Here is a 24,926-nt window from a genome sequence, read left to right as displayed (position 1 = left end):
TATTTGTTTTTATTTGTTGTTTTTAGTGATACTTGTAACATTGGTGAGGAAAACATTTCAGATAGGCCTCTGCATGATGAGGAAAAGTGACTTATCTGGTCATCTATAGGGTTGCTGGATTGCATTTATCAATAATACTAACACATGTGTTACTTTAATTAAGTTGGTAGGCCTATTTTATGGTAAATGAAATGGTAGGATCAGTTACACAAGCTGTGTAAGAGAAATTTTGGATTACTAACAAATCTTATGAAATAGAAGTTATTATTAATAAGTTTATATGTATTACAAGTGAATACTAATCTACATTTATTACATAGAAGTGATTAACATTTCATTTTCTTATATTCTGTGGTATGCTTTCTATATATTCAATACTGTGCATCAACTTTGCTTTGTCTGTCATTTGCTCTCTCCATGTCACAACTTTCTAATAAAGGTCATGTGACCCCCTTTGTCACAAGTTAAGGGTATTCTGCCTCAGGCAGTAATATTAGGAATATCCCGACAGGAACTAGACTATGGCAAGAAAATGCTGAAGGATGCATATGTATTGTATTGACCAATTATCTGACTTACTTGGAGTAGCCACATGACTTCCGTATGGCGCATGGATCACATGCTATGTCCAAGAAGTGTCCATGTATTGTTGTATTTCTGCATGTATGGGGATTTTTGGAAAAGAACATTGTACTCATGTGATTTGTATTACCAATGTATCTAACGTGTATAAGATAGGGCCTTGCCCTACAGAACTTTGAGTAGTGTTACTGAAACATGCTGTTGTTAGCGACCTGCTCCTGGTATCGTGAATAAATCTGCAGTGATTTCTCACACCTGAGTGTGCCTGGAGATTTTTGACCACAACTGAAACTATTATTTGTGCTCTATTTATCTATCGCATGGTTTTATGACATGCCTAAATATGTTTATATATTTGTAATCTCATTTCCTTTTTGTCTTTTTCTCACACAGTTCCATACAGGTTTCAGAGGCAGTGCCTGACCATGACTATGTGGTGAACTCCTTGTCTGTGAAAGAACAGCTTCAAGCGGCAAAGAGAGAGATTCCCCGTCTGGAGGAGGAAAACCAAAGTTTGAGAAAGGAGCAATTTAATCTCCAACGCTTCCAGTGTGAGCCACAGTTGATAATGTTTTACACTGGATTTAAAGATTATGATACAATGAAAGCAGTCTTCTTAGCTTTAAAACCCACAGCAGAGTCAATGATTAGATGGAGTCAAATGCAAAGGTTACATCACACTGAAGACCACATTGTGAAACAGGGGTTCGATGCCCAGCACCTATGTCTCTTTGACCAGTTCTTTCTTTTCCTTTGTCGTGTGCAGCAAGGTTTTTTTTGCTGTGGATTTAGCGGTGTGGTTTAGCGTATCACCAACGACAGTCAGTAGGACCTGCATAACATGGGGGTAGTACTTGTTCTTCATGCTTGGCACACTGCTAATATGGCCAAGTAGAGAGGCTATTAATGAAATGATGCCACCATCCAGTAAAAGGACATTCCCCAACACACTGTGCTAGTGCTAGACTGTACCGAGATCCATATTCAAACTGCAAGCTCAAAGATTCTGAATTCGGTCACATACTTCCATTACAAGGGTACGTCAACACTAAAGTCATTGATTGGCATTACTCCATTTCGGATAAAGACATTGGCATTCTCAACCTCTTACAGCCAGGAGCCGAAGTCATGGCAGATAAGGGATTTCTTATCAAAGACCTCCTTGCTGACAAAAATGTAAAACTTATAATTCCAACATTCTTGGGGCCAAGTGGGCAGTTCTCCAAAGAAGAAATTACACACACACAAGATTGCCCGCTTGAGGATTCAGGTAGAGAGGGCAATCAGGCGTATTAAAGAGTATCATATATTTGATGGGGTCATGCCCCTTTCACTGTGTGGTTCAGTTAACCAGTTATGGACTGTTTGTGCTCTACTTACTAACTTTCAGGGACCTAACTTTTAATCCTGTTTAACATGCATTTATAACACTGTCAGACATCTTGCACGCACACACAGACACACACACACTCACCCACATTAGAAAAATGACTGATTGATTGATTGATTGAATAGAGGGTTAAATGAGTTCTCATAGTGAAATGTTTTTTCATACTGGAATGTCCCTTTTCACACTGGAAGATTTTTTCATACTGGATGTTTTCATACTGGATCTTGTGTCTCAATACTGAATGTATCTCAATACTGAATGTAACTTGCATGTGACGTAAGATTGTAGTCTCCACATTAGATAATATGATTGCATGTATACAGTATATATTTTTTCTATCATAAAATATGAACATATAACTGATATAATTTGTGTAGTGAACAATTTGCATGTATTAACCATTTTAAAACATTGTCAACTATTTGTTCTTGGGTTAACACAAACATAAAAGCTTTTATTTACACAGGGCAGGCAGAAAATGTTTAAAGAAAAAATTGTCCAACTTTGTCTTCATCTGCTCCCATTTGCCTGCATCAAAATGGATCTTCTCCAGGTGGTAGTCTTTGGTGCAATATACAAAAAAATCACACCAGGTCATCCCAGTTATTATGCCCATTTGTCCCATTACCTGATGGTAGTATGATGGTTGTGTTTAAGGGTAAAACCTTCTGATCCTGCGCATAGGTATCTACACTCAACAAAACTATCCACATCTGGACACTTTATCTCCAGAAGCCCCTGAAAGAGCCCATCTTGTGATCTGGTTAGGCACCTAAATGGGGGGCATGTGGATTTAGGACAAAGCCACAAGGTAATGTTACATTACCTGTGACCTCTTCATACAGCGCCGCAGCCACAGGCTCCAACTCCAGTCCCCTTTTCATAGCTTGCGTTTGCACCGCCCTCCACCGCTAAGGTGTCGAAGTCGGCAACCCTCGACACAATCCTCTTAAATATGGAGGATGTGAGACGCTGAGATCGGACGCGGTGCCAGGTGTTATTTGTGCTCTGTCCCCTTGTCTCCATCTCAAGAGTCTCTGCATCAGAGAGTGTGACAGTCATTCCAACTGCTCAACCTGCTCTCATTTTCAGTGAGAGCAGTGACGTTGTGACATGACTGTGGCGGCAGAGGAAAGGGTGGGTGATGGGACATTGGTAGTGGAGGTGGGACAGGCAAGGGCTTGGTATGACAGGACTGAACCACAGGGTACGTCTCCAAGTTCTGTGGCAACCTTATCCACTGGATGTCTTTCAGCGGCTAAAAGTAGGCTATACATTGTAGCTGCTTGCAATGGCAGCTAAGTTGCATTTAAGGTCTTTGGCAAACTGGTCACTTGGTAGGGGGACTGGAACAGGGCAATATAGATTGGGTAGGATACCATCACATCTTTTGTATTTCTTTGGGCGTGGGCAAACTGTGGGTGACTTTAATATGGATATTTCCATAGTGTTAATTGCTTTTAGGGTCAGGCCGAATGTGCGTGGAGGAACATGGCATTTCTGTGGGAGTGAGGTTTTACTAATTGTAGGGGGGACTGATTTGCACTGTAGCTTTAGAAGATGTGTGTCATAACGTGAGGGTTTTATTTAAGGTATACTGTTTTGCGTGTGTGCAAGAGTGAGTGATGACGTATGGGGGTATGGTGGGGCTAGTTGCCAGGTGATGATAAACTTCTTGTATGTTACGACTGGTTCAATAAAGCACCGGAGTTGTGCCCGGTATTGAGAAGCATCTTGGACTGGACATTGCTTTAATCGTTGTTGAGGTTACAACAATGTGCCAGTGTGTACAGTAGTCCAACTTGATGGTTACAGTGTCCCTGACGAGCTTTGCAGTTACACACTGACTGTCCAATAAATGGACCTTCAGATGGAAAATCAATCTACAGGAGAAGAAAAGAAAGAAGTTAAACAACATTAGAATAAAAGACTCTGCCAACCGTAATTACAAGTAAAACTATTTATTTTAATAATAGTCTAGATCCAAGAGCAGCTTTAGACTGCTGTTAATAATTCAGGGTTCATGACAGAAAATGTAGGAACGGGCTACCAGGGCTGTAGTTAGACTATGCCTTGAGGCTAGGCTAGCAAAATATTTATTATGATGTCTTTACAACTAGACTGGTAATCCTTTGAAACTCTTGGGTAACATTAACGTTAGGCTACCCTAATCATTCTCCATGATGCATTGATCACTGATTACATGAACGTGAACTTGAACACTTATTTGTCTTCTACCCAAATACCTCTATATTCGTTTTTTCTCTCCTGACTGAAAAAAAGCTTGGCTTAGCTATAGTAACCTTGTCACAAATACTTCAACGCAGAATGTCATGTTGCCTTATATAAAACATAGTATTTAGTGTCTTTACAATACTTTAGTAAGGCATACATGTAATGTAGCCTAAAACATAGAAAATCGAAATAACATCAATTACGAAGTTCACGTTGCTAAACTGTTGACGTTAGCTGATAGCACAACAATCATTCACTTACCTTGGATATCGGTGATGTAGCCCTCTATCCCAGTGTTTCCCATACATTGACTAATCTGTGGCGGGGCGCCATGAAATCAAAATCGGCCGCCACAGATGAATATTCTATGTTTAATTTAATTTTATTTAAATTAAATATAAGATAAAATCCTTGCATTGCCATTGAGCTGCACTTTTTACGCACGCAGCCTTTCCTTACCCCGCCCCGTTCTCTCTCGGAGCCTGCTGCCCCTCCTCTGATGTGCATTTAACAAAATATTCACGATTGTGAAGCATTGCATAGAAGAAGTCTGGCTAAATTGCTATTAAATCCGCTTAGCATCGTGACCATGCTGCGCAAATTTGTTCAAAACTGCTGCATTGAAGTTAACTCTGCTAAGGTCTTATCACAACATAGTAGGCTACATTGAAGAGACTAAACTAAGTTAAGTTATGCAATCAAGCAGTATCTCAAAGCTAACGTTAGAATACTGTTTGGATGTTGAATTTAGCATGCTTAGCCTACTTACAGCTGCTTGTCAATTTCATTGAAGGGCTCATTTTATTGACTCTGACACTGAATATTTGCAAAATCCCGATGTAAATGGAAAAGTTTTTTTTCAAAATTCAAAAGTGCTTGTCCCAAGGAGAAGTACGAACTTTTATTTTAACTATGTAGAAAACGTTATGAATTGCATCCACACATCAGCAGCCTTTTAACTGTGTTAATCAAGAACGTCTTAAAGTGACAACCCCCCCGTTGTCCAAGTCAGCTACCGCCACAAATTGAATCCAATTCTGTGGGAAACACTGTATCCAATTGCTATATCCTTTTAAAAGCACTGATCTTGGGATCCGATTCCCCTCATCAGCCCACTTTTCAACATCCATCATAGTAAATGTTGATAAGGAGTCAAGGGTTGTTGTCCAAGCCATTCTTCTCATCCTTGACAAATTGTAACCGTTAACTTGACTAACATTACAGTGCGTGGTACAGTGGAACAGAATGTAGCGCTACAGCGATCATTTTCGCTTTAGAACGTTAAAGTGAGACATGGACGAATTATGGAGGAGGCTGCAAATGTGACATTTGGCTCAGAACTGCGTGAGGTAGGAGTCACGTGGGACCGCAGAATGAGATGGACGCGTGAAAAAGTTGCTCTGCTCAAACCCCCGAAATGGGGGGGGCGGGGGGTGCGAGGCATCTGGTTGTTGCGCCTTACGGACCATCCGTGTGTGGGGTTATCCCTTAGTTATGAGGGGTTGAGGGTGAGGGTTTTAGGGTTGTTTTCAAATGTTCATGATGCTTATGTTCTGTTTAGTGTTAGGCTTTATGTAGTATGCACAGCGCAGGGAACCAGACGTGGACGGTAATGTGTTTCTTCTTAATAAACTGCCTGTACACTTAAAGTTCTCAATGCTTCGGTTTACATGTATAGACCCTCATTATGCTACTGTGTAAGTGTGGTGCTATTTTGAGCCTTGTTAGTGGTATAGAAATAGCGATTCCTTTTTACTATATGTCTGCCCCGAAGGCTAGCGTTAAACGCTAATTAGCGGTTTGCAGTAATACAACTGGTCACAATCGACTAGCATGAAAATAAATCCCAGCGAACGGTCAAACTCGGTACACATGTGTTATTAACCTCTAGGTTCATTTTGCGCCGGCATTGTCCTTTAAGGTCCTTTAATTTAATTATTTTTTGTTAATTTATAATTTCATTTATTTTTTTGTTGTTTGTTTCTTTTTTGTGTGTGTTGGACTACACTTGGACTCGACTCGGGATCAGTGGGGACTCGACTTGGATTTCAAAAAAATGACTTTGACTTGACTTGGACTCAAACACTAAGGACTTGAGACTACACTGCGGGCCCCATCTTGACAATAAGATATGGATGGTCAGAGACACAAATCTTAAGGCAAGACACGGCAGGTGAAAACATTGTTTTTTCATGCACTGGTCAATTTCGAGATTTTGAGCTAGTTTGTTACCTTAGCATGTATTCTATCATACTACTACAACAAAACAGTCCGATTTACACATTTAGGTGTTTATTTCATTATATTGTGTCTACTCACACCTGTATATTTACTTGATGCTTAATGCCTTATACTCAATACTTGACCAATGGCTGTAACCCTTTTACCTCAACCTATTCTTGCTTGTCTGTTGAGGGGTCCACGACCATGGCACCCTTGACAGGGACAACAAGGAAGCGATCATCCTCAGCTGCACTCTGAATTACAGGCTCAGTCCCTGCCATGTCATGCTTGATCATCCTTAAAAAGCATCCTTAAGCACACTTTGTTGATATTTGATTTAGTTTTTATAGTATATTTAGTATTTAGTATTTTAGTACCATGTTTATCTTTTACTGTCTCTATTGTACAGTGGAGTTTTCTTATTTTCTTATATGTATATTACTTTTTCTGCTGTAAGTGCATGTTGTGTGTGATGTCTGTATGCTACTGAGACCTTGAATTTCCCCTTGGGGATCAATAAAGTATCTATCTATCTATCTATTAGGGGTGGGCGATATATATCGTCTGCGATAATATCGTGATTGTTGTTTTAACGATGTGCAAATTGACATTATCGAGTATTTAAATTACTTATGGGGGAAAAAACACTCGAAATCACGCAGTGAAGACTCATCATTCACAGGAGGTGTAATGCGGGAGAAGCCCCTGGCTGCAGCAGAGCAAGTGTTACGTGATCACTAGTGGGTCACAACGTTGTCACAAGCACGCCTAATGTTTATTTTGTGCAGCGAGAGTAGTCTACTTGGGATTTTATGCGGCTACTTCTGTTCAAGTTCCTGTTCCTACACGGTATTATATGGAGCGAAAACATTAGCCTTTGAGTATTTTAAGAGTCAGTTGTAAACAAAGAACTATTCTCATGTAACTCTTGTAAATGGACTAAAGTTAGCTCTAAATATCTACTGTACGTTTACCGATTATGCTAACCGTTAGCATCTCTATGGGATTTCTCATATACATTAGCCATAAGCTAACGCATTAGTTTCTATTCTGTAACTTGGAATGCTAGCCTACATGATTGCAATTAAACAAAACATCGAAGGAAATAACTGAGATGTACTCTGTTGGTCTGCTTAGTTTTACAGTGAATTCTATGTAAAGGTTTGAAAGGAACTTCAGCTTCAGACTTTCTCTTGGAAAACTGTTAGGCCTATTCATCTTCTCTAATGTAGCTGGCTAGACCATGTCATTGCCACACACACAAGTGGGGGCAGAATTGGAAATGTACATAGAGTGACAATGCATTGGTTGATTTGGTTAAAAAGTCACAGGTTAGGTTATTGGTTATTATTGTAATGATGCTATTCATAAATAATGAGCTGTTAAGTAACTCAGACTTTAACAAAACATTTTTTTTTAGACAAAGACGTTTGGCTCTTCTTGGTCAAATTGCGTTGGAATCTAAAACAGTGGCATATAGAAATATTCAAATGGGTGAGCACAGAAGAAAAAAACGGGTGGGCAAAGCGAATTTGATTGAACATAAGAGAGGCCTAGATTAGATACACTATATATGAATCATAGGCATGTTATATTTATGACGTAAAACTAGAATTTACTGAACGCATTTGATCACAGCTGACAAATTACACAGAAACATTTTCAACCGGAGCAAAACAATGCATGAATGTAGCTTCAGCACGTCACATTAAACACAATTGAGAGACAATAGATTGACCAAATTACGCAGTCGATAAACATTTTAATCTTGCGTAAAACGGCATGAACCCAGCATTGGCACGTCACATAAAACACAAATTGAAGCAATAGATTGACCATTGGACAATCCTACTGCAAAGCCTTTTCATAGGCATGCTACGTTTACTGAGTGCTGACTTGTGCGTCTTTTTGGAGGGTGAACATAAACGTAAGCATGATTTTCTGAACTGGGGATTATCACTAATTTTACCCTCATAGCTTTTGACAACTGAAAATAAAATGTGATACAATGAACAGAAAACATTTTCTACGACGGAGTATTAGGGCCATAGCCTGGCGAGCCAGACCCACATTAAAATGTAGGGTCTGGGCACTCACCGTTCGCAGTGCTCAGTCCGAGGGGCGGGATAATCAGTTGTCTTTCAAATTCCCTCTGCACGCAATAGGACGCAATAGGATATTTGTTTTCAAGTAGCAGGGAATTCAAGCCAAACTGTTGCAACTCTGCCATCAATCATTATGTTAAGCCCACCAAACGACTCACGTTTTCAATGTCCTGATTAAGTTTCGATTTCGACAAGCCAACGGAGAGTTGCTAGACTAGCCCTGGCAGCAAATGTAATTTGCTGCCACTAGGGGCGCGTCTAGATTTCTAGGTTATTAGGGCCACACATGAAGAAAAAAATATTTTTGCCATGACGAGATTAAACTCGACAAGTTGACTTTAAAGTCGCCATGTCGACATTAAACTCGACATTCTAGATTAAAGTTGAAATATCATGTCGACTTTAATCTCGACGTGTCGACATTAAACTGAACATTTTTAAGAATAAAGTTAGTTTGGAGAGAGAACGACCGATCCAAAGTAGGTAGCCTAACCGGGACGATTAAAAAAAAAGGAGGACGAATGAAACATTCCAGTTTTCTTTGAGTGCAACAGCGATAGACATAGGCCTACATCATGTGGACAAAACATAGAACATATTAACCTCCATTGCTCAGCCAAATTCCTGTTACGTCCTTTTATCACGGAGTTACAGGGATAAATGCGATGGTCAAAAGTAAACTTCATTAGCGGTTTATTTATTTATTGTAGGCCTATTATTAAAGAGTGTTTTTCATCTAAAGGTTCAACTTCATGCTTATGCACTAGACTAGGCATAAGTGCTCTCCCAAATCCCAGACTTTCACTTTGCATGTTTGTTTGTAATGGATGCAAAACAGCCAGCTATTGCTGAATGTCTATAGAGGGACGAATGAAGCTCCCCCCGACCAGGCAACCCCATGTATTCTAAGTAAATGCACAAATATCCATGTTTATAGCCTACTATACTGTATGTAGGTGAGACATGGAAAAGCAGTTTTAGAAAAAGGAGTTTTTAAAACATTTTGTTTTATAGAAACATTACATAATTGGAAACATGTATTATTCTAGCTATATAAATGACATAGTGCATGGTATTTCCATAACCACGAGATATGCGCTTCATGATTCATTTTATTCATGTCACATATATTGTGTGTTAGTGTTGCATCATGAACACTGCACCTATTGCATTCTACTGTTGTTAGCCTTAAGCCTAGCTCAGTCATTATGCTATACCACATCTCCCTCCATTGGAAGAGCAATGAGCTGCATTGAGCGTAATAAACTACATTTAGAATGGCAAATCCATATTTCTAAATATTTTGGTGAAAGTAACTTAAAAGTAATGCAATAGTAGTGTAATGCCTTACAATTCAGAGACAGTAATATTATAATGTAGCAAATTACTTTGAAATGACAGTAATATTACGATTTTGAAGTAACTTGCCCAACACTGTTAGTATAGGCTACATATCTTAAACTGTAGGCTATGTTTAAACTGTATTTCAAGTTTAATGTCGGCATGTTGACTTTAAAGTTGACATGTCGAGATTAAAGTAGATATGATATTTCAACTTTATTCTCGAAATGTCGAGTTTAATGTCGACATGTCGACTTTAAAGTCAACATGTCGAGTTTAATCTCACCATGGCAAAAATATTTTTTTTCTTCATGTGGCCTTAATACTCCGTCGTACATTTTCAGTGTGCTTGATCGCCAGAAACTGTATATTACATGACAGTTTGTAAGGGTAAAGCCTGTTGTCGAAAGTTTTGCGCAAGGTCCATAGGCAACAACAAAGTGTTTCTGGAGTGAAACTTTGAATTTAGTAAGACTTGTGTGATAGAAGAATATGGCAAGGCTATCTCGATCTCTAACTAGCTCATATTGAGAAGATTGCATGACAGAAATAACAGTGGACTAACTATGGGTAACTGAGGGTAACTTGAAGACCATAAAGGTAAGAGTTCATTGTCCTTACGTGCTATCTCTGCTATTGCTACTTTTGATCGGTCAGATTTTGAATCTCCTGTTGTGGGTTGGACATATGTAGTGTCATCAAAACGCCCGCCCACGTCCCCCATTTCCGCCTTAACGTTTTCACCCTGGTGCCGGAACTTATCGATTCGCCAAAACATATCATCAGGGTATATACAGAAATTCTTAAGTTGAATTTAATACCTTTTAATACCTTTTTTAATACCTTCACAACATTTTTTAATACCAACACGACTTGCAACTAGCAGCAACCTTTCGAAATTCAGTGTTGGGGGTAACTAATTATAAAGTAACGGATTACTGTCATTTTGTTACTTCACTTTCTGAGTAAGAAAGTGTAGCAATGCTTACAATTAAAATCAAGTATTTATTATTACAGTTCCTGGATACTTTGTTCCTTTTTGCTTCAATAAAAACACTGACCTATACACAATTATTTGTTATTTAACCCAACCCAAGATAAAAAGTTATTTCATTGTGTAGGAAGAGCACACACCACTTCTCCAGCACTACACTCTATCTCAATCAAGACAAAATGACAAATGAAAATCAGAAAAGATTTACTGGACTTTCTTCCAAATAGGCCCACGACCATACGCAGTGTACACACACGTACACACACACACACACACACAAACACACACCCTTGCTGTCTCGTATACTTTGCCAGTCAAGGTATCACATTCAAAAATAGGTGGTCACATTTTACAAAAATACTAATTATTGATTGGGTGCTGCTGGAGAATGTGGGCCCATGTGATAAAATACTTTTGGGCCTGCATGCTCCCCGTGACGAACATTTTAAAAAATAACCCCTTAAATGATGACTTCTGGGGACTTTTGTGAAAACTAATTGATACATTGACTTAAAATATATTATATTATAATATATTGATAGCATATTACAATACAGCCTATAAAAACCTATACAGGTTGTTATATTCAACACATTTTTAGCAAGTATATTGGGACTTTGATCTCACCACATACTACAACAAGGGAGTAAGCCTATAGCTCCTTAGCAAGCTTTGAATAATGTAAAGTTCACACCTGTTAAACTAACCTTAACATGACATTTACTGAGGGTAGAAAATGCTAAATCTTATAGCCTAAACAAAGCAACACTGTCAGGCCTATTGTTTTACCTCTATCTATTTACATGTTATATTCTTGCTTTTTCCGCTTTCATTTAATTATATATTTGTTTGAATGAAAAGGCTTTCTGCCTTCATGTCAAGTCAAGTCAAGTTTATTTATATAGCGCATTTCATACACAGAGGTCATTCAATGTGCTTTACATAAACAAAACCAAACAATAATAACAAATAAAAGCATAGAAGGGCAATATAGTCAAAGAATAGTTAAAAGGTAAAGATCATAATAAAAAGAAAACATAAAACACAGGGTAAAATCATTTAAAAATAAAGAATAATTAGTAAGCAAAAACAAAGGCAAAAGTAGTAAAAAAAGTAATAAAAGACAAAGTAGAATTAATAATTAATAACTAGAAAAGCATTTCCTGAAGGAAATACAGTGCATGAAAATGCAAAAATATGATGTAAAACATCATACAGAATAAAAATAAACTATATTGGTTAGTAAGTAGATGAGGTTTAATATAGTTGGAATGACTGAACAGTAAAATAGGTGGATAGTTTAAATGGTTAAATTATTTAGGTAAATAGTTGACGATAACTGACAGTTGGAATGGGTCTAATATTTGCTAGTAGTTATGCTAACTATGTTAACAAAGATAACTAGAAATGCAATTCCAAGGAATTACCAGTGCATGAAAATGCTAAAGTTGTGATGTAAAATATCATGTATAGTAAAAAAACAGATAATACAGAGATGGTTACTACAGTGATGCTAAGATAGACATGGTGGTTGCATAGCTTAATAAAAGTTGATAGTTTAAAAGTAGACTGTTTAAAAGCTGAATGTAGATAGTTTAAAAGTTGTTGATAGACAGTAAATAGTTTAAAAGTTGTTGATAGACAGCTAGTTTAATAGATAGTTTAATGATAGTTTAAAAGTAGACCATTTAAAAGTTGAAGGTAAATAGTTTAAAAGTTGTTGACAGACTGGAAGTTGAATGAATGTTGATATTCAAATAGTTTAATGGCTGTGTATAGGTAGATATTTGACAATAACTGAAAGTTGGAATGGCTCTAATGTTTGCTAGCAGTTATGCTAAGATTTTTAACTATGCTAACTATGCTACTTAGCTAACGTTTTCTAGCAGTTTAATGAATGTTGATATTTAAATAGTTTAATGGCTGTGTATAGGTAGATATTTGATGATAACTGAAAGTTGGAACGGCTCTAATGTTTGCTAGCAGTTATGCTAAGATTTTTAATTCTGCTAACCATGTTACTTAGCTAATGTTTTATAGCAGTGTTAGCAATGCTAACATGCTAACCATGTTACTTAGCTAACTTAACTAACATTTTCTAGCAGTTTTGTTAAACATGCTAACTATAGTAGCAATGCTAACTATATTAACCATGTGACTTAGCTAACTTAGCTAATCATTTTTAGCAGTTATGCTAACTATGCTAACTAACATGCTAGCATGCTAACCATGTTACTTAGCTAACCTAACTAATCATTTTTAGCAGTTTTGTTAAAAAAAAATGCTAACTAGCATGTTAACTTAGCTAATCATTTTTAGCAGTTATGCTAACTAGCATGTTAGCATGCTAACTATGCTAACCATGTTACTTAACTAACCTAGCTAATCATTTTTAGTAGTTTTGTTAAAAATGCTAACAATGTTAGCAATGCTAACATGCTAACTTTGCTAACCATGCTAACTAGCTACAGTGGGTAGGAGTCATAGTTGATGAAAAGTGTTGACATAGTTGATGACAAGTTAAAAGTTGTTGATAGTAGGGGTGTCACGATTCTCTAAATCCTTGATTCAATGTAATTTTCGATTTTAAAGTCACGATTCAATTTTCGATCTTTTTTAAATATTACTATTAATGCATTCCTTATATGTTATTTACTCTTTTTGGTCTTTTCCTTTTCTTTTTCGGGGGGCTTTTATTTTGAAACCGCTTTGAAACCGTTCCAACCGCGAGGTTGTAATGTAAACAGAACTAACATTAGGCTAAAACAGAGACGTGAACATAGTAAAATGAAACAACATAGAATGTTAATTTGATTGTTTCAGCACACTCCGAAGACACCCAAGGTTAGTGATCATGGAATATGTACTTATAAATGTGCAATTTAAGCCTTAAAGTAACTTTGGACTGTAATTAGACCATCTTTTCACTTGCTAAGTTGAGTAGGCTAAGTTAGTTTTAATTGACGTGAACGAACAAATACTTCCACACCGTTGATTTCAAAGTAGCAAGAGGGGCTTTGATTTCGGTAGGTTGATGTGTAGGCCTATATTTTAACTGACTGCAGCCTAAAATTAGAGGAGTGTTGACGCTGTAGTTCAGCACGTGCATGTGTGCATCTTGGCATACATGCTTGACGTGACATTGGGGGTGTGGCTGCATCGTCGATTCTACTTTTAAATTCGAAGTTCGAGATTGAGATGTAATTTCGATCGATTTCGAAATAAAATCGAAATCGTGACACCCTTAGTTGATAGACAGCTAGTGAATGTATATAGTTGACATTGACAATTTCTTTATTTTGAGCTTGGTCAAGTCCCATGTTAGGTAGAAAGCATACACTTTGCCTATCCTTCTAACACAGACAGGGACACCAACTCCAGTAGCATTTACACCTCATCATCTGCTAGGTTTAGATGGACACACACACACACACACACACACGCCACAGCTGTGACAACACACATACGGATCTGGTGTGAATGCGGCGTTAGTGTATCACCTTATGTGTAGGGAAAATGATATCGATAATTATATATTGTATCAAATTATATGCTGTATGGTTGTTAAATGTATTGAATTTCTTCTAATGTTTTAATTGTTTATATGTGTGAATGTTAATATGAATTGATGCTTTGTTCATCATGTTAAAGTATTTTGTTGATCTTTGTTATACTGTTGTCTTGTCATTCTTGTAGTTCTAATAGTTACTGCTTGTTTGTAAACATATGTTTTGTTATTTACCTGAAGTTGTTGTTCCTGATTATTTAATGAAATTGTTAAAGAGTTATCTAAATAAAATGATTTATTTCTTCTTTCGTAAACCTAACACATGTGCCAGTGTCTCTTATTCTTGTTTTCATAGTAGAATGAAGCACACGGAGAAGCAGTTACCATCTGGCTAGTCTTTATTTCAGCCTTTATCTTTCCTCCCCACAATTGATTTAGCCTCTTCAGAGTACAGTAAGACATCCTATATTTAGCTATGCATCTTGTTTTGATGGTAAAACATCTTATATTTGTTAAATGACCATTATATCTGTGTATTTTTGGTCAGATGTCAAACCAGGAAAGGAAAACATCCTACTCTTTAAAAATTCTACATGTTACTGCGACTTGCAGTTATGAGTAAATTAATCATAACTTCTGAACCAAAGGTGATAAATTTATTGTTTTTTTCACTGAGGAGATCACAACACTGTCTATCTTTCACACACTATATCTACAATAGACATTAGGTGAAAAGCAAGATTCATCTTTACAAATTTATATTTTCATGTTTTTTGATGTTGAATTTTGAAGGTATTGTTTAAAAATAATGTGTGTTACACTCAAACTTATTAACTATGATATGTACCACTTTAAAGGCCTAGTTCTCCTGATTACAATGGTGGGTATATCTTATCTCTGCCATGTAGCATGGCCACACAATAAGCCTTTTTGTCTCACAAGGGCATCAAGTATGAAAAATCGGAATGTTTCGTGCCATCTGCAAAGGTCTAATACATTTATCATAACTTTTGAACAAAAGGTGATAAATTGATTCTGTTTTCATCACTGAGTAGAGGACAAAATTGTGAATCTCCCATACACTCTAAGTTTTTCTTTATCTACAACAGAAATTGGGGGGAAAATGAGATTAATCTTGACAAACTGATAGTGTTGTGTTTTTTGGGGTTGAATTTTAAAGATATTTTTTTTAAAATATGTGTGTTCTCCTCAAAATTATTAATTATATTTTATACCATTTGAAAGGGCTATTTCTCCTGATTATAATGGTGGGTAAATTATATCTCTGTCATATAGCATAATCACACAATAAGCCTTTTTGTACCATAAGGCCATCGAGTATGAAAAAATGGAATGTTCGGCGCGGTCTGCAAAGGGTTAAAACAGATAATACAGAGATGGTTACTACGGTGATGCTAGGATAGACATGGTGGTTGCATAGCTTAATAAAAGTTGATAGTTTAAAAGTAGACTGTTTAAAAGCTGAATGTAGATAGTTTAAAAGTTGTTGATAGACAGTTTAAAAATTGTTGATAGACAGCTAGTTTAATAGATAGTTTAATGATAGTTTAAAAGTAGACCGTTTAAAAGTTGAAGGTAAATAGTTTAAAAGTTGTTGACAGACTGGAAGTTGAATGAATGTTGATATTCAAATAGTTTAATGGCTGTGTATAGGTAGATATTTGACGATAACTGAAAGTTGGAACGGCTCTAATGTTTGCTAGCAGTTATGCTAAGATTTTTAACTATGCTAACCATGCTACTTAGCTAACTTAACTAACATTTTCTGGCAGTTTTGCTAAACATGCTAACTATGCTAACAATGTTAGCTTGCTAACTATGTTAACCATGTTACTTAGTTAACTTAGCTAATCATTTTTAGCAGTTTTGCTAAAAATGCTAACTAGCATGTTAACATGTTAGCATGCTAACTATGCTAACCATGTGACTTAGCTAACCTAGCTAATAATTTTTAGCAGTTTTGTTAAAAATGTTAACAATGTTAACATGCTAACTTTGTTAACCATGCTAACTAGCTACAGTGGGTAGGAGTCATAGTTGATGAAAAGTGTTGACATAGTTGATGACAAGTTAAAAGTTGTTGATAGACAGCTAGTGAATGTATATAGTTTAAAAGTTTCAAAGTTGAATGTAGATAGTTTAAAAGTTGTTGATAAACAGCTAGTTTAATAGATAGATAGTTTAATGATAGTTTAAAAGTAGACCGTTTAAAAGTTGAATGTAAAAAGTTCAGTAGTTTAATGGGTTACATTGTTTAACAGTGGATTATTGTAGTGAGGACTTTTATTTTGAAACAGTTTTGGGCAGAGTAAACAGTTGAATAGGATGTGTAGTCTTAATTGACCCAGATTGTATGCTTAAAGCCTGAGGCTGCAGGTGGCCTGAACACCTGGCATAGGATTCTAATTGCTTAATGGCCGTATTATGATGTCATAATCGGCAATGTTAAGTCTATGAGGATTTTTAAAAAGTTTTTCTTTAATAGTTTAAAAAGTATAAAAGTTTCAAAGTTGAAAAGACATAGCAACCCGATCTGTTTGAAGACCTACGTTACAAAGTTTGAATGAAGTGGAATAATAATAAGAAGCCTAGGAAGGACAGTATAGTGCATTTTCATGCACTATAAAAAGCCTTGGAAGAACAGTACAGTGCATTTTCATGCACTGTAATTATCAAGGCAGATTCAGAATTTGTAACTCGGCACCGTTAGCAGAAAGAATCTGAGAACAGTTTGGTCTTAAGTCTAGATTTAAAACTGGCTACAGTTGGGGCCTTTTTGATGTCATCCGAAAGTTGGTTCCACAGCTGAGCCGCATAGCAGCTAAAAGCTGCTTCACCATGTTTAGTTCATGGGGACTTTTAATTTGAAAAGGGGTTATTGTGATACTGTATAGGCTTAGTTTAGGCTATGTCTGCTGCTCTTACAGCCTGTGTCATTGAAAACGCGATGGCGCAAGTGATTACTTTTTTGGATGACAATGACAACTGGTAGCGTAGACATACTGATAGCTTTGATTAAGCCTCAATGATGCATATTTATGTGGAGAGACAGTAGCCCTACGTGGCCGATGAGCAACTGAGCCAGGCAGTCGACTCTTCCACCTCTGACTACGTCCGCACATTCTTGTTTGCTGGCTAGTAGACCTGACAGCATTCACTCCCATCCAGGTGACATTTATTGTCTTTTTTTTTTACAGACGTGGCAATAAGCCTCTTGGCTGTTGCCAAATAGCCTAAGCCAGTTTTTGAATCTCGAGTCCTCTAACCAAATGTCTGAAAAACTACATTTTCCCATGACTTCGTCTAGTAGCGAGCTTTTGGCAACAGGTTTGGCAGCAAGCCAGCCGTATATCCAGTTTGAGGGGGCGCGGCGCGAACGCACACTGACATATCGCTCAGGTCCTACTCGCACATATAATTAATATGATATAAATGTGAATTTTAGGAGATAGGGGCCTGGGCCTGCACTTAACACAAATGGAAAACCTCATAGTTAGTGGTTCGAAAATGTAATACCTCATCTGATGACGTTTATTACTTTTTAATACTTTTAAATGGCCTTAAATTTGGCTAATTTCATTTACTACCTTTTACAACCCCGCGGACACTCTGAGTGTAGTACCGTTGGAAAGCTCTGTTTTTCCTGTATCACGCTATGTGATCCATATATGGACACTTCCTTTGTATCAGCAACCAATCATGAAAGTTCAAGGGTGAGTCTAGGCTGAGAACGGAATCTCATTGGCTGTCTTTCAAGGGTGTTTTCTCAAAATGAGTTTCCTCTCCCACTCTGAGCTTGAAAACTCCACTTCAGAAGCACTTACATACACCAAACTTTCTAGACTTATGCCTAACTATATTTAGAAGATTTCTACAGAGGGGTTTGTTGATATATTATTACTAGCCTGACTTACATGACATTTTAAAAACATGGCAAAAATCAATTTTTTAAGGCTATTTATGATTCTTATATTCTGATTTACAGGATAACAAAAGTAGATATCCATAAATCCCTCAGTAATTTTTTCCCCATTTAATATCTGAACACAATGAAAACATAATTTTGAACCTGGCTGTATCCAATGCTCAGATTTCGTGTTTTAAAATGTATGCAAATTAGTGCATATTTAATTAGATAATATCTAGTTTGCATATGTAAACATTAAATTACAGAAAACTTGTAATACATTATTTCTCATTATCGTGTAAGTAATCAACTGGGGAAGTTTCATAGTAATATCGGCTTGTTAAAAATGTTACCCTATTCACCTTTAGTGTCTCGCCTTAAAGCGATGGTTCGGAGTAATTTCACTCTAGGGTCCTTAGCACCATGACCCCGAGCCAAACACCCTCCCAGAACCTGTTTTCCCTTGGTCGAACCATGGTCGAGTAGCGCTTTCAGAAACGAATGACTTTCTGCAGGCGCTAATGGAACCAACTTAGTATCTCGTAAATTACCCCACTAATAATTCCCAGAATGGTACGAAACTTCTACAGTAGTACAACTATGTTCTTTACTCATAAAACGAGGCATTGGAAAGTTTGTAAGTACACCAGGAGTTTATTTAAATAACACTTGCCTGATAGATTCTACTCTGCTGCTATCTACCGCTGCGTCAATGTTACTTCAGTGATTTGGGAAAAGCCCGTAAAAGTCCGAACCCCAACCAGTAGGCACGGCTGAAGTGCCCTTGAGCACCCAACCCCTCACTGCTCCCCGAGCGCCGCTGTAGCAGGCAGCTCACTGCGCCGGGATTAGTGTGTGCTTCACCTCACTGTGTATTCACTGTGTGCTGAGTGTGTTTCACTAATTCACGGATTGGGATAAATGCAGAGACCAAATTTCCCTCACCGGATCAAAAGAGTAATATTTATCCTGCAGAGGAGTTGTTTGGGACTGATTGCTACTTACATCGTGTGACAGTGCCTCTTCAGCTGTGCTTTATATACACCTTTCGCTATAGACCAGGTATTTCTTGGTCAGTGGCATAATGATTTTTAGAGGGTGTAAGATAACGATTTTTGGATCATGCACCAGACCACACCACATGCCGTGAATTACCACACCCATGGGCGCAAGGTTTAATAAAGTGGAGCGCAAAGCGAAAAATTAATCACTTTGAGTTTAAGATAAGAATAAGCCTTGTGTTGCGCTTTCTGACATGTGTAATTTAGGTCCCTGCATCTTATGTTATCTGCATACAATATCTATAGTCTCGTATGGCTAAAAATTCTTCTCAGCAAGTTTAAGCCACTACAGAGCATGCACTGTCTTGGGAGAGATTAGCATACCGTTTATCATGGGAGAGACTACCATCCTCTGCCCTGCAATTATGTGACTATTATTATATTATCCACTACTATTATTAGTTTATGTTCGTATGCTTACCTCTCACAAAATCTGCAAGAATTCAGCTAATGCTGCACACATTCATTAATGACAGCTCACATCCTCAACCAAGATAATGAAAATATGAATAAGCTGAATTCTTATACTGGGTTACACCTCATGCGTTTCATATTTACAGTGTGTCTTTAACAATAGGCAAATACAACAGTTTTTATTGAGCATATCCTTTTTTATACATTAATGTACACAATAATAGCCTATAAACGAGGCAACTGACTTACTCTTGCAATTCATGCTGGGAAGCAAATAAAGCTAAATTACAATGTGAACCTCAGATTGAAATTAAGTTATATCCACTTTCCAAGACGCTTCCAAATCCGAACACAGCTCCAATGCTTTATTGAACCTGTGGTCGAACCAGAGACAGTTGATAAAGCTAAAAGTATCTTTGGTTGAACAGAAGTTTACCGTTGCCAAGCAACCACACCCCACAACACCTCCACATTCACTCACTCTTTTTCACGCCCTCTATCACACACAGGCAACACAAAATCAGCCATGTTATGACACGATGAAATACCTACTCCTCACTCCACTGATGTTGATAAGCCTATACAATACAAAAATGTGATCTTAATAAAACTTTTATGGTTTGACAAAAATAAGCATTACGCTTTCCAGGGAACGTTCTTTAAAGGATATAAAATGTTTTCTTAATATAACCAACAGGGAATGTTCCCTAAAGTTCCGCCGAAGGTTACACAAAACAACTCTAAAAGGACATTCCTGGAACGTTTGATGAAGGTTACACAAAATGAAACCTATAGAGGACGTCCCCAGAACACGTGTTTGTTGGGGTGATTCTTCCATCCTACAAAGTTTGGGCTAGCTTTAAATAATACTTTTTATGATATTATTGCCCAAACATTGTGGTAATGTGTTTTTCAAGCTGTAATATCAAGGGCTGGAAAAAAATATGAAGGCATAGGACTTCGGACATAGGAGAATATTTTACAGGCCTTGATTTTAGAACCTATTCCTATATGATATACAGGGTTTGGGTTTGGGATATACAGGGGCTGTAGGGTTTGAACAAAATCTGAGACAACACCAACAGTGCAACAACAACCTTGTCTGATTTGACATGGAATTACCCAAATTGACAACAGTCCTATTATAATACCCAAAATAGTATTAGGTTAGGTTACGTTACATCTGCAATGCTAAGGTTACATCTGCGGGAGAGACTGATGTGCACTCAGTAGAACCAAGACCACGCACATCCCAGGCCAAAGTTTGACGGGTGCAGGATCCAGTGTGAAACTATCACAAGAGGTAAAGAAATCTGCACACCATTTAGCTGCCATTCACAATCTTTTTTTTCATTGTGTCTGAGGAAGAGCCAAGATCTCGAAACGTCACACAAGAAAAAAATATTATGAATGGGAGCTAAATGGTGTGCAGATCTCTTTTCCTGTTTTGAAAATTCCTGACTCACAAATTAAAATAATGTCTAACTTTGATGCCCTGTTAACTTTTATCTTCCTTATATGATCATTAGGTTTCTAAGAAGTAATTGAACTTGCCATGTCTGGAAAGTGCCTCAATTTGCACACCCTCATGCAGTCCATTTTCCCATTAATTTTCACTTTCACTCACCATTGAGTGACTTTGGCGCACTGTTGACGTACAAACCAGGGGGCTATACAGTGTTTTTATTTTATTTTATATAGCCAAACCAGACCTCATGCTATGTACATGTGAATAAATATAATCTATTATGAAAATAGCACCACATGGACCCTAATGGAACAATATAATATAATTTATTTAGAACGGATAATTGAAAAACAGTATAGTAATAGAAATATAGTCTGTAAGTTATAGTTTTCATTTCCTTCCATAGCCTCATATCACATATTATAGGCCTATCACATGATAAACATCTTTGGACATTATATTCATTATTATTATTATTATTGCTTTACAAAAAATATAACGCTGATGTGTGAAAGCAGGTTAAAAAGATAATTTATTCTAAGTGAGCAAAATACTTTCTAAAGGCTCAAAATCACATAGGCTACCCTGGTTAACAATATAGTCTATTCCATGGATAGCCTATCGTTTAATTGTTCAGTGCAACAGAAGAAGCCCCCCCACCACCACCATCACTTTTTTTTTGTTTTATCATTTAGGCTACATTATGGTTCTACAAAATAACCTTTAGAGTAGCCTAGGCTACCTAAAAGAACATTAAGAATGTTTGTTGAAGGATACAAAATATAACTAATAGGACCACAGGGTCACCAAAATGTTAGCTAGTCTATGTTCTCATTTTGTAATCTTCCTTTTAATTTTAGTGAACCTTCAGTGAACCTTTAGGGAACGTTCCATGAACGTTAAGCTACGTGTTTGTTGGGGTAACTCTCCTGTTATGAAAGCTGCAGTTTAACAGAATCTCCAACCAGCTAACTTTCATAGCCTACACTGCTGCATGATCTAGCAGGCTTCAGCATTTTGAGATGATGCAAAATAAAGCAATAAAGCATCAGTTTATAGACACTCTTGCGCAATCGTAAGTCCGTAAAACAGAAACATTGAAATTTCACAGAGCAATTAGGAAGTTTCTGATTCGCAACGATAGTCTGACACAGTAGGGGTCGTCTAAATTATTTTTCAGAAGGCAATGCTTACATTTAAACATTTACTTTAGACAAACACATGCAGAATATATTTTAAAACCACTGGATTCCGTTTAACCCAGGCTAATGATTTAGGTTAATTACTTGAAAGCCTAGCCTACATGGTGTCAGCATCTAGCCTATCTAGTCTGGCAATTTAGCTGATATTAATATTACGGGCGTAGACTGCACCGATTGCATCTGGTTTTGCCACTGAACAAAGTTAACTGTGAATATAAACACTTACGTGCCAAATGGCGAAGAAGATCAAGGAAGCGCAGAGAACCAAGGAGAGCATATAGCAGAAGGCAGCGAAAGTGAACATCATTGTCAAAACGATTTCCCAAAATTCGGCACGCTCAATTAGTGCTGTAAAAAGGATTTTAAAAAAAGCGAAAGCAAGCCTTAAATCGTTATTGATGACTGTCAAATCTTCGTTCCTGAACAGTCTCCAACGAATGTGTCTCGTTTTGACCTACGTGTAATCCTATTGGGTATGTGGTGACGACCGGCTCGACGATATGGAGTCAACTACAGCCTAAAAGCGAAAACAGAATTTTAAAACAGGCTACTTGTACATTCACATAGGCATGAACATGTTCATGTTCACTCGGGAGCTTGTATGAGGAATAGTGCTAGTTGCGGTAGGATAAATATAGCACATGGGTTCTCTCCCAAGACGTGAATGGTGAGATCAAAAGCTGCAGCCAATTAGCCTGCTATGGCAGTAAATAGTCGAAAAACGTGTAGGCTTAGCCTTCTCCGGTTCTAAATGGGGCTAGGCTGTAGACCTCCTTACAGGTGTGATGCACACTAGTCTCCCCCCCCGCCCGACCGCCCACTGTGTGTGTGTGTGTGTGTGTATGGAGGGGAGAGGGAGGGGGGGGTGTGGCGTCTTACAGAAAACGTATTTTATAGATTTAAAGGAGAATTCCGGTGTGAAATTGACCTTAGCTACACTGAAAGATTTTGCCGAGTACTTACATGTGTCCAATAGTCACCTTCGGTCACCCCCTAGTATTCTGAATTGCGCCGATTTTCGCCGAACTTGCATAAGGTTTTCAGCTAGCTGTGGGGGCATAGCGTAGCCTAGGCAGCTAAATCGCTATTTTTACACCATTAAAAATGTTCCAAGTAACGCACACTGCATTGGTAGACTTCTGAGGGTCCTGACATTTAAAACGAGATACTGAGAACTTTGGAAGTGCACAGGAAGTTTATTAAAAAAGACTGTTTATACAAGCAGTACCTTCAGAGAATCTCTCTGCTGGCCGCCATCTTGTAATGAAGTCGCGATCAGTCGACTGCCGAGCACGAACGAACAGGAAGGACAGGGGAACAGATTGCAAAAGCAATTACAAAATTACTAATTACAAAAGTAAATAGGAAAGGAGGAGACAGGTGCGTGGCGGGCTGTAGTTTGCCCATCTCTGGGCTAGAATCAGATAACTCCAATAGGAGATAACGCAATCTCCTCCAGCCTCATCTTTGTTGCCTTTGTGATTTCCTTTTAAAAGTTTCTTATATTACAAAGTAGCTATCAATTATCAACAATGACAAACCAGCCAGAACCTGCCACTTTCTCTATCCCTCTCATGCGCGCTCAGACGGGTTCCCACAGGAGAACTACAATGTGTGGCGCAATAGCACTTGGGAGTACTTCGACCTAGCGTAGTAGTATTGTTAACACCTAATTGTAGATCCTATCCACCACAGAGTTTAGAATCCATGCTGGATCGACCCTCAGCCTCTCCCTCCCCTCTGAGTGGGAGAGAGGCACACACACTAGAGATGCGCTGATGGGCTATTATTTCAACCATAACTGCATAGCAAAACTTATCATCCATCAGCACCCAAGTTTTTTGACCAATTTTCAAAACCGCACCCGCCCACCATCCGCTGGTTGTTTTAATGTAGGCTATATGGGTGATGCAGCGCTGCTGACGTGAGGCTAGAAAGCCCTTGCCTGTTCTAGAAAGACTGATCCAATGCAGCAAATATATTAAAAGGCTAAAGTCGTACATTGGCTATGTTGTAGCCTATCCCTAGAATATCAGCAGCAAACTCAGTTTCTGTCTCGCAAAACAGTCTCCAAATAAAACGCACATCGGCCTGTTGCCTATTCTGCCAACTTGTGACAATATATCGTCCAAAATGCTTGATTGCATTGCATTCTCCACATTTTTAGCTAAATTTAGCTAAAAATCAGCATTTTTGTTCAGTGAATCTTTTGTAAATTGCTTTACAATAGCGTCGGGCCCTTGTCAGCAGCCTTCGGCTTGCCTCTTGCCACTATTCACTCCTTGTCTTCCGATGTCATTTCTGAGTCATCTACAGATGTTTACACACATTCACCTCCCTAAATAGAACCAACTTGACGTTGACTTCAACCTGTGTTATATCCTAGATGAGACTGCCTGGGTTATTTTGTTTCGATATTAGCCTATATATAAAACACATAGTAGGCCTAATTGTAGCCTACCATTCAGGGAATAG

General features: G+C 37.8%; 1 protein-coding gene across 1 annotated transcript in view; it reads right to left on the bottom strand.

Moving 5' to 3' along the window:
* cnih3 (cornichon family AMPA receptor auxiliary protein 3) overlaps positions 1–22,865 on the bottom strand; it is a 173,135-nt gene extending 150,270 nt beyond the window's left edge. The window contains exon 1 of the mRNA XM_076272584.1: positions 22,678–22,865. Coding sequence (XP_076128699.1) covers positions 22,678–22,758 — 81 coding nt within the window. The 5' untranslated portion in view covers positions 22,759–22,865. The remainder of the gene's footprint in view (positions 1–22,677) is intronic.
* Positions 22,866–24,926: the final 2,061 nt, after the last annotated feature.

The sequence above is a fragment of the Alosa pseudoharengus genome, unplaced genomic scaffold, assembly GCF_046254945.1.
Source record: "Alosa pseudoharengus isolate Yale_2024_CS ecotype anadromous, Long Island Sound unplaced genomic scaffold, YU_APseudo_1.1 YU_APseudo_1.1_scf_7, whole genome shotgun sequence".
Classification (NCBI taxonomy): domain Eukaryota; kingdom Metazoa; phylum Chordata; class Actinopteri; order Clupeiformes; family Clupeidae; genus Alosa; species Alosa pseudoharengus.
The sequence above is the reverse complement of the archived record's forward strand: the minus strand, read 5'-3'. Positions and strand labels throughout refer to the sequence as shown.